The sequence below is a fragment of the Panthera onca genome, chromosome D2, assembly GCF_046562875.1.
Source record: "Panthera onca isolate mPanOnc1 chromosome D2, mPanOnc1 haplotype 2, whole genome shotgun sequence".
Lineage (NCBI taxonomy): Eukaryota > Metazoa > Chordata > Mammalia > Carnivora > Felidae > Panthera > Panthera onca.
The window spans coordinates 29303277-29314050 of NC_138349.1; the positions used below are offsets into that span (position 1 = coordinate 29303277).

A 10774-nucleotide genomic window follows, 5' to 3' on the forward strand; every position below is an offset into this window, starting at 1 on the left:
CTCTTTACAACTCAACAACAACAACAAAACATACAGAACTCAATTAAAAAATAGGCAAAGGATTTATTTTATTTTTTATTTTTTTTATTTTTTAATATATGAAATTTACTGTCAAATTGGTTTCCATACAACACCCAGTGCTCATCCCAAAAGGTGCCCTCCTCAATACCCATCACCCACCCTGCCCTCCCTCCCACCCTCCATCAACCCTCAGTTTGTTCTCAGTTTTTAACAGTCTCTAATGCTTAGGCAAAGGATTTAAAGAATTTTTTATTTCCTAAGAAGGTATACAAATGGCCAAAAAGCATATGAAAAGATGCTCAACATTATTAATCATTAGGGAAATGCAAATCAAAACCACAGTAAAATACCACTTCACACCTACTCTGATATCTATAACTGAAAAGATGAACAGTAACAATTATTGGTGAGGATGAGTATTAGAACCCTCGCACATTGCTGGCAGGAATGTTTAAGGATGCAGCCACTTTGGAAGACAGTTTGTCATTTCCTCAAAATATCAAACATAGGGCTACCATATGTTAGCGGTTCGACTCTTAAGTATATACCTAAGAAAATTGAAGACCTATGTCCGCCCCAAATAAACACAATATAGGAAATCTATCCAATGGTATATTATTTGGCCATACAAAGGAATGAAGTATTGATAGGTGTATAACATGGATGAACCTTGAAAACATAATGCTAAATGAAAAAAGCCAGACACAAAATGCTATATATTGTATGACTGCATTTATATAGGAAATATCCAGACTAGGCATAAATAGAGACAGAAAGCAACTTTGTGGTTTCCAGGGGATAAGGGGAGTAGGACAGAGTGGGGTGACTGTTTAATGGTACAAAGTTTCCACTTGGGGTGATGGAAAGTCCTGGAACTGAAGAGTGGTGATAGTTGCACAACATTGTGAATGTATTTAATGCTACTGTATCTTACACTTTAAATTGGTTGAAATGGTCAACTTCACGTTCTATGTATTTTCCTATAATAATAACAATAAAAAAGGAGTGAATTACTGACTCATGCTATAGCATGTATAAATTTTGAAAACATTTTGCAAGTTAAATAGGTCAGGTGCTAAAGGCTACATATTGTATAATTCCATGTCTATAAAATGTTCTGAATAGGCAACTTCATAGAAAATTGATTAGTAGTTGCCAGGGGAGAGGGGACAGGGGAGGGAGGGGAAGGGAATGGATTGTTACTGCTTCATATGTCCTGGATCTCTTGGAATGATGAAGCTATTCTGGAACTAGACAGTAGTGATGGGCGCACAATTTTGTGAGTCTTCTAAAAACCACCGAAGTGTATACTTGAAACAGGTGTGTTTTATGGTATGTAGACTATATGTTAATAAAGCTAATTTTTTTAAGTGACACACAGGGGCATCTGATCTCTTTATCTGCCTCTGGACACTGACTGGAGGGTGTGATACCTGGAGCTGCTGCAGCCATCCTGTAATCACATGCTAGCTTGATAATTGGTTCGACAAGCTGAGGCAATCAGAAAAAAGATGAAAATAATCAGCCATCTGCTGAGGTTGCTGAGTCTCTAAAGTAATAAATCCTGGAGCTGCACTACCTCTGGTCTTCCTGTTCTGTAAGATAATAAATTCCTTATTTTTTAAGCTAACAGGTGCAACTCACAGGTGAGTCTCCCACTGATAGAAATCTATTCTCTATAGTCAGCCTCCGCCTAGAGTAAGACTGGGAAAAAGGACAGAAATGACAGTCCTAATTGAAGTTCTGTGTACAGAACTGGTACAGTTACGCCAGGCATGTCCTTCTTTCCCCCACTTGCAAATCATCACAAATCCACTGACAACTGTATTTGCCACTGTTGCAGGCTGAGTCTGGAGTTCTTTCTTGTCCAGCGAGAGAGCAGACGCAGAACTGAATACGAGAGGGGTTGGGGGGAAGGGGGGAGGAGACAAGAATCCCGAACAGGGGTTTCATCTCTGTATTAATTGAGCTCACAAGATATTACCCACATAGTGAACGTGAAGAAAACAAGATCTTACACACGTGAAAGTGGAGAGAACAATCAGACAGTAATCGTTAACTTGTGTGTGTAAGAAGCAAAGGGTCAGGGGGCAGGCGGCAAGTGGTTTGTGATCAAAGTACAATAGTATATTGGTGTTCAGTGGAAAGTAACTTCCTGCAGGTGTTATAACAAGTTACTCATGCTTCCATTACAACATCTCACTAGCTAACCTGGGATGCTTTTACCACGTGGTAGCAGCTTTCTGTCCTAAGCTTTTTTTCTAACCCATTTATATAAGCAGAACCTATTTCCCCACATGCCACCACTACTCCTAAGCAAGCTAAAACAGATGTACTCTCCAAAGAAATGGAATGCTTAAAAACAAAAATGAAAAAGAAGTGGGGGGGGCGGCGCCTGGGTGGCTCAGTTGGTTAAGCATTGGACTTTGGCTCAGGGCATGATCTCCGGTGCATGACTTCGAGTCCCAAGTCGGGCTCTGTGCCAACAACTCAGAGCCTGGAGTCTTCTTTGGATTCTCTGTTGCCCTCTCTCTCTGCCTCTCCCCAACTTGCGTGCTGGTGCGCACGTGCTCTCTCTCTCTCTCTAAAACTGAATAAACATTAAAAAACAAAACAAAAAAAACGGAATGCTTTTCCTGAGGAGGGGTAGCAAGATAGTATGTGTCTTGGTGCCCCAGAGTAAAACAGTTTTCATTTGGTACAGCACAGGCTACTGCTCTTGGGAGAAGCCAGTAGGTCCACACAGTTGTCCAGCTGACTCAGACTCAGAGGCAGTCCTTCCCTCAAGAAGGGACAGCTGGGGAAGCTGACTTACATAATGGCAGAGGGACCTACTCCAGCCACATATATTCATTAACTTAGTCCCTCACTTATAATTGCAACAAAGAATGCTAATAGCCATAAGAAAGTTGAGAAAAGCCAATACCAGCAAAGAAGATAGCCAAGATAATTAAACAGAACAACTGATTCTGGGATAAAACAAATTATTAAGTGAAGAGAAAATGATTTTAAATTATTTTGAAATTAATGTACTAAGAGAGATTTGAGAATACAGTGCATCCATTAATAGGTTGATGTTTAAAAAAAAAAAAAAAAGGTAGGGGTGCCTGGGTGGCTCAGTTGGTTGGGCATCTGACTTTGGCTCAGGTCATGAGCTCACAGCTCATGAATTCAAGGCCCGCGTCGGGCTCTGTGCTGATAGCTCAGAGCCTGGAGCCTGCTTCAGATTCTGTGTCTCTGTCTCTCTCTGCCCCTCCCCTGCTCTCTCTCTCTCAAAAAAAAAATAAACATTAAAAAAAAGTATATTCAGAAATTAAGAATAATTCTTAGAAACCAAACCTATGATTGTGAAAATAAAGGCTCGTTACGATGACTGGAAGAAAAAATTGGGGAATATCTTAGAACTTAGGTGAAGCAGGGCGCCTGGGTGGCTCAGGTCATGATCTCGCGGTCCGTGAGTTCAAGCCCCACATCGGGCTCTGTGCTGACAGCTCAGAGCCTGGAGCCTGTTTCAGATTCTGTGTCTCCCTCTCTCTGACCCTCCCCCATTCATGCTCTGTCTCTCTCTGTCTCAAAAGTAAATAAATGTTAAAAAAACAATAAAAAAAATAAACATTTAAAAATAACTTAGGTGAAGCAAGAAAAAGAAATTTCAAAAGAGAGAGAGAAGTTGAGAAGGAAAATCAATGCAGTGTTCAAAATCCACCTAAAAATAGTTCTGAAAAGATGGAATTTCAAAATTGGAGGAAAGGAAATGAAAGAAGTAATGTATGAAAATTTCTCTGAGATAAGAAAGACACGAGTCTTTAGATTGAAAGTGTAGAACCCACTGAATGAAAAAAGACCCATGTAAACAGACTCATGAAATTTCAGGACATAAAGAATAAAGAGGATAAAAGCTTCTAGAGAGGATTACAAGAAATGAGAAGAATTCTATCTCAGTAGCACAGGATGTTGGGGAAAATATAGCAACATCTTCAGAGTTTTTTTTTTTTTTTAAATTGTTTTGAAGCTAGCATTCCATATCCAGAAGAACAATGTCAGAAAGCAAGGAGAGTTGCTCTCTGAAAATTTCATTTGAGGATGTTTTCCATATCCAAGAAATTTCTAATTTCTAATTTCTAATTCTCTCATTTTACACAAAAGGGGCATCAAGATGTAGAATCTAAAATTGATGGCAGATTATTTTTAGGAATGAAGGTAACCAACAGAAAAACTGAAAACAGTCATACGAAATGAGAAGACTGAGAGAAAGGGAAGAAGAAGAAAAAGGAAGCTGAAGGTAGGGTCAGTTAACCAAATTCCTTGTCTTTCACAGAGGACAGAAATGGATCTTTTTTGAAGGTGATAAATCAAGAAATACAGGTATAAACACATAATTTGCGATATGGAGATAACCATCGAAATATGGCCTTTAAATGAAGGCCTCTAGAGAATGATACTGGAGGGTAGAGGGGTGAGAAAGAGACTTCTGCTTTTCATTTTTTTTTTTTAAGAGAGTGGCAGGAAACATACCAAATATTAATAGGAGTATAATAGGAGTTAATAGGAGTGATAACAATTATAAATAGATTTAATTTTCTTCCTATTTCTCTCAAACCTTCTACAATAACCATGCATTGTTTTTATAATCAGAAGTACACGCACACTTTTACTAAATAGGATCAGGGAAACATTATCATTGTTTATAATGATTACCATGTCCTTAAGTGGTCTTTGTCCCTGATCTCTGATTTATTGGAGGAGCTTCAAGCACACATGGAGTTTACTAAACTTTAAAGAGACACAATCTCACTAGTATTAAAAACAAAGAAAGAAAGAAAAGGAGAGTAGTCTGGCCATATTTAATATCTCTCCATCTTTGCAAGGTCCTCCTTTTCCCAGAGCTTTACGAATGACAAGCACTCTGGTTTAATCTTCTATTCATTATACATGTCTATTTCTACCACTTCCCTGGAAGATAAGTGTCTAACTTCAGTGTCAGTATTTTCAGGGAATATAACTCCCAGCAGTCTATTCTATTTTCAGAAAGTTAGTATTATTAGAAAGTCCTTTAATATATTTAGCCAAAGTGGGCTTCCCTGGAATAACCTCCACCCACTTAGTCTTGATCCTGCTCTCTGAAACTTTTCAGAACAAGCCTGGCAATCTTCTATGCTATATTATGCAATCACTTAAAGATGATTTCCATGTTTCACTGGGTCAACACCAAGTTTATTTTTGCTGTTGCTGCACATCTTGCTTTGACCTCAGAATTTCCACAAACTCCAGAACCAAATTCCTCTTTTGTTTCCCTGGGTCTGAATATGAGCTCATTCACTCATTGATTTTGTAATTCAGTTCATTCAATTACCTACTGTGCATCAGATCCTTTCAGTAAGAATGCACATTTAAGCAAGCAAATAAATGTGTAGAATCTCTCACCCTGGTCAAGCAATCTGACTTATTTCAGACAAGTGCAGACAGTTCAGGAAAGTCAGAAAGAAATAGCCCAAAAGCAGGTGGAAGAGGAAATGGAGAAATAAAATCAAGTTGAGGAATGAGCCAAGAAGAAGGTTCTCATAGAAGAAGTAAAGTTTTACTGTGTGAGGAATTATACTTCGACTGTTCAGAGAAGAGACCAGTTATTTTGAAATTTTCAAGAGGAATCTAATTTGTGCTTGTCACTCTCAGGGTAGAGGACAAAAAAGGAAAGTATAAATTGTGAATGGAACTCCTGAGACTATGAGCAAGGGTAAGTGAATTATTACCTACAGAAAAAAAAAAAAGTAATACATTGATTTTCTTTTCCTCTATAGGGATTTATATTTATAAAAGTTAGCAAAATGTGATATACCTGTATACCCGTATACCCGTATAATGGAATATTATTCAGTCATATAAAGGGATGATGCACTCATACATGCTACAATATGAGTGAACTGTGAAAACCTTGTGCTAACTGAAAGAAGCCATCATAGAAGACCACATATTATTTTAAGATTCCATTTATATGAAATGTCTAAAATAGGGAAAATATAGAGACAGCAAATGGTTAGTGGTTGCTTGGGCTAAGGAGGATGGGGAGATAGGGGTTTCTTTCTGTTCTAAAATTGATTGTGGTGATGGTTACACATATAAATATGCTTAAAAAATAGCATTTAAGTGGGTAAATTGTATGGTTGTGAATTACATTTCAATAAAGCTGTTTTTAAACATTAACTAACAAATATAACTAGGATAGGGTACTGATTTACTCATTACCCAGCCTTATCTTGGAAGCCCAATAAAAAGACAGTTGACTGATTTTCTAACAAAAAGCTCTGACTTATTTTCAAGGTTATTAAAGCGTATTATTCAATGTTCAGAATCTAACACATTCTTGATTTGATCCCTACTTCTAGACTGCATTTAATATTAACATTCAACAAATTCATACTGAGTGCTAAGCTGTGCTTGGCACTTGAGTCAGCAAAGAGGACAGCAACCTTGCCCCCACTCTTGGGGACTGTTCATTCCTATCCAGAGTCCAACAAAACTCACCACCAGCCCCTGCCTTGGAGAGTCAAAAAAAATCCCATTTCGGTTGGCCAAGTTCCTTTCTTCCTCGTAGATTCCAGGTAATCTGATGTCATTGGTATGTGTGCTCATAGAACATTAAATCTAATTGGCATTTAAAAAACCTTGTTTAAGGATCAGGACAGATAGGGAAAAACAAACAAACAAACAAACAATAACAAACTAGTGAAAAAAGCAGATGGTGGATTTTATGAGGTGGCTTTTTTTCTTCTTTTTTTAAAATCGTTTAAAAAATTTTAAAATTTACATCCAAGTTAGTTAGTATATAGTGCAATAATGATTTCAGGAGTAGAATCCAGTGATTCATCACCTAGGTACAACACCCAGTGCTCATCCCAGCAAGTGTCCTCCTTAATGCCTCTTGCCCATTTAGCCCATCCCCTTACCCACAGCCCCTCCAGCAATCCTCAGTTTGTTCTCTGCATTTAAGAGTCTGTTATGTTTTGTCCCCTTCCTGTTTTTGTATTATTTTTGCTTTCCTTCTCCTATGTTCATCTGTTTTGTATCTTAAATTCCACATATGAGTGAAGTCATATGATCTTTGTCTTTCTCTGGCTAATTTCATTTAGCATAATACCCTGTGAGTTGACTTTGCAACCTCAGTTGAATGTCTCGGTTCCCACAAGACCCTTTCTGCATTAATCAGTGCCATTGGCTGAGGGGCTTCTCCCCTAGTTCTTGCTGGATTCTCTCCCGCAGCTCCTGTTCCTTCCATATTTCCCTACTCGGGTATATGCCTGGGAGCACTCACCCTACCTCACTCTACTGTCAGTGACTGTCCAGACTCATGGAAGACTTTGGGAAAATGGAAGCCTTATTTCAGACCCAAGTTATGGGAGATGAGTGATGGCTGGATTGCCTGAACTGTGCAGAGGACACGTTTTATTTCCACTTCATTGTAGGTGCCAACTGAATTGTAGTCTCCTGATTTATTAGCATAGCCTCAAGACAGGTCATCCAGTATTTGTTTCTCAAATATTAAAAATAACTATTAGACTGATCGATTACTCATCATTGGTGTTTAAAGAGTCTGATATCGATAAGATTTAAGAGTCACTATCATTGAGTAAAAATTAAAGTCACCTTAACTAAGAAATATGGCAAGGGGCCAGTGAGCACCTGTCTCAAGAAAGCTGGCTAAAAATAGGGAAGAAGACACTTTAACCACCAACAAAATGTCTCTATTGTGCACCAAGTAATTAGTTTGAAAATAGTGGAGTTCCCATACCTGCTTAGCAAGATAGAGTTTGGTGATAGATGATCTGTTGATCTTGGTTCTGTATACATGAAGAAGCTGCCAAGGGGCCAGGAGCCAAAGGAAACCCAAGGGAATCCACACCAGAACAGTTTGCTCAAAACAAAGTGGCAGATCTGCTTCTGGGCTATCCAGGAATGAAGAATTCTGGGGGACCAAAAACGGAAGGATTGTGGAATATACTCATGTTTTGAAGACAGAAAACCAGTGCGAGACCACCCTCCCCTCCGACCCGTTTCCAAACAATTTTAACTCAGTTCTACATCCGTATCTGGCCTGACCCTTTAACTAGCTGCATTTTCCTATTTATTTCCATTGATATAGCTTCAACATTTAATGACAGTGACTTTTCTGGCCAACCCAACCTTAAAAAGCCTTTCTTTCTAGGCGAATTTCTCCACCAGCTCTTCTAAGGAAACTTCACTAGTGCATTTGCCAGGTTGCGGGAAGAAGAGGAATGGACAGTTCCTCAATTCAAACAGTTCCCTGGGATATAGAAACTTGTTCTTCTTCTACTTTTTAGCACTGATTAAGCTCCCTGACAGATGTTCCAACATGCAGCCAGCAGGATGCTTTAGTCACACTATGACATTTAGCCTCCTTTGAGCCAGAGGGGCTTATAGTGATCGGAACCTGAAGGGATTGTTGGCACAGGAGCTGCAAAGGCACTATCGGATGGGAGGCTCGTTCCCAGCAGGTCTGTAGTCTTTACTTTCTGTAATAGGTAGAAGTGTCTTGGGAAGTGAGGGTGGGAACACCAGTTCTTATTTCTCAGTCTTGTAAGGGGTAATTTTTCTCTCCTTATAAATATTTTCAAATTGTTTTTGTATAGTTGTTTGCACAGACTCTTTAAAGAAAACATTGAGGTGCCCTGACCAAGAGCTCTGTCAGATATTCTCAGAATTCTCCAAAGATGCCCTGCTGAGGGGCACCTGGGTGGTTCAGTCGGTTGAGTACCTGACTTGGGCTCAGGTCATGATCTCACAGTTCATGAGTTCAAACTCGGCATCAGCCTCACCACTGTCAGCGTGTAGCCTGCTTTGGATCCTCTGTCTCCCTCTCTCTCTGCCCATCCCCCTCTCGCGCTCTCTCTATCTCTCAAAAAGAAATAAATATTAAAAAAAAAAAAAAAAAAAAAAGATGGCCTGCTGAGATCCTGGGGCCTATTAAGCCCCACCTGCCTGTGGCATGGAGGTCCTAGCCTGAGGCCCTTGGGGCCCAGGTTCTTTCTAAGATGGGAATGCTAACTCTGCTATCTCATTCTTACTCTTCTTATCTCTCCACCAAGAGATTCTAACTTTAGAATTCAGAAGAATAACCTAAGATATTTAAACTATTTTAACAAGCCCTCCATGTGATTCTGGTCCTGTGCTAGGCATTTGAAGACCACACTTTCACAGAATCATTAAATCCTAGGTTCCTTCTCATTTTCTATTCCACTAAGCCATTTAGTAACTATTGCTCACCCTGTCTGCCTTGAAATTCTCTGCTCTAATGGTTCCAAAATGGTCTTGGTGCTCGTGACACCCAAATCTGCATCCCTGGCCTCAACTTCCACTCCACACCCCTAACTGCCAGGTCCTCTAGAACATACAGCTATCACTTCAACCTCAGCATGCTTCGACAAAACTCAACCAGGGTCTCCTCTTCTTCCTCTCACCCCACAAACCCCACAACAACTTTCCCTCCTAATATTGTTGAGATTGGAAGTCTTCTCCCTATTTCTCTTTAGAGAAGATGATTTTGCAGCTAGCTAGTTTGAGAAAAGAGTCTAGGAGGGGCACCTGGGTAGCTCAGCCGGTTAAGCGTCTGACTTCGGCTGAGGCCATGATCTCATGGTTTGTGAGTTCGAGCCCCACATCAGGCTTTGTGCTGACAGCTTGGAGCCTAGAGCCTGCTTCAGATTCTGTGTTTCCCTCTCTCTCTTTGCCCCTCCCCTGCTCATGTTCTGTCTCTCTCTCTGCCAAAAATAAAATAAAGATTAAGAAAATTTTCAAAATAAAAAAAAGAGTCTAGGATATAATAAACTTATGTTAGAGAATATGTTACCTCTCCCACATAGAATGTCCTCTGGAGATATTATGACTTATCTTCTCTTAAACAAACAAACAAACAAACAAACCCTAGAAGAAACAAAACCAAATCCTGAGGTTTAGACCACCTACACATCTAACTTTTCTGGTTCTTATTGGTAGCCACTTGAGGTTCATCTACTATTTGTTCTGAGTCTGAGAAGAGTCAACAGTGAAGAGAAGTAGTATTTCTCACCCAAAATGTAGAGTTGCAGAACTTCTCCAGCATGATTCCTGGAGCACTTCTGGAATGAAGGCTCTTTTGTGACTCTGTTGTTTCTTATTAAGTCTTCCTCAGAGAAGGTGGACTCAAGTTGCAGTTTGGGATGTTATCTCCCATTCTGACATTCCAGATAAAATCATGTTTCCTGACCTTTCATCCTAACAGCTTACTCATTAACTTGCTCAGATATTTATTTGCATTATCTCAGTAGCTAGACATGTGACTGAGGGGCCCCAGGGGCAGGTAGACTCACCATCCCCCGAAGAACCAGAAGCCTCTGTAGGTATGGTCTTATGTAAAAGGAATCACTGGAAAATGTCAGCAGAGGCATGCCTGGGTGGCTCAGTTGGTTGAGTGTCCAACTTCGGCTCAGGTCATGATCTCCCTGCTTGTGAATTGGAGCCCTGTGTCTTGCTCTGTGCTGATAGCCCAGAGCCTGGAGCCTGCTGCAGATACTGTCTCCATCTCTCTCTGCCCCTCCCCTGCTCACACTCTCTCTCTCTCAAGTATAAATAAAAAATAAACATTAAAAATTTTTGAAAAAAAAGAAAAACAAGAAAAAAGTCAGCAGAGCTGGCAGACAACTCGGGAGAGAAGGAGCCTTTCCTTCTCTTGAAGACATATGACCTAAAAAGAGAAGTGTCC

At 39.8% G+C, this 10774-nt stretch overlaps 1 protein-coding gene across 7 annotated transcripts in view; it reads right to left on the reverse strand.

The window, feature by feature from the left end:
• Positions 1-10293, reverse strand: part of ABCC2 (ATP binding cassette subfamily C member 2) — a 72052-nt gene extending 61759 nt beyond the window's left edge. For 2 of the 7 annotated variants that reach the window (XM_078434727.2, XM_081790476.1), the window contains exons 1-2: positions 10103-10288; positions 7808-7981 (exon numbers count right to left, since the gene is read on the reverse strand). In XM_078434727.2, the coding sequence (XP_078290853.2) occupies positions 7808-7981; positions 10103-10135 (207 nt within the window). In that variant the 5' untranslated portion in view covers positions 10136-10288. Of the gene's footprint in view, positions 1-7807; positions 7982-10102 lie in introns of all 7 variants that reach the window. The other 5 variants (XM_078434726.2, XM_078434728.2, XM_078434729.2 and 2 more) reach the window with 5 other exon arrangements.
• Between the last annotated feature and the right edge of the window lie 481 nt (positions 10294-10774).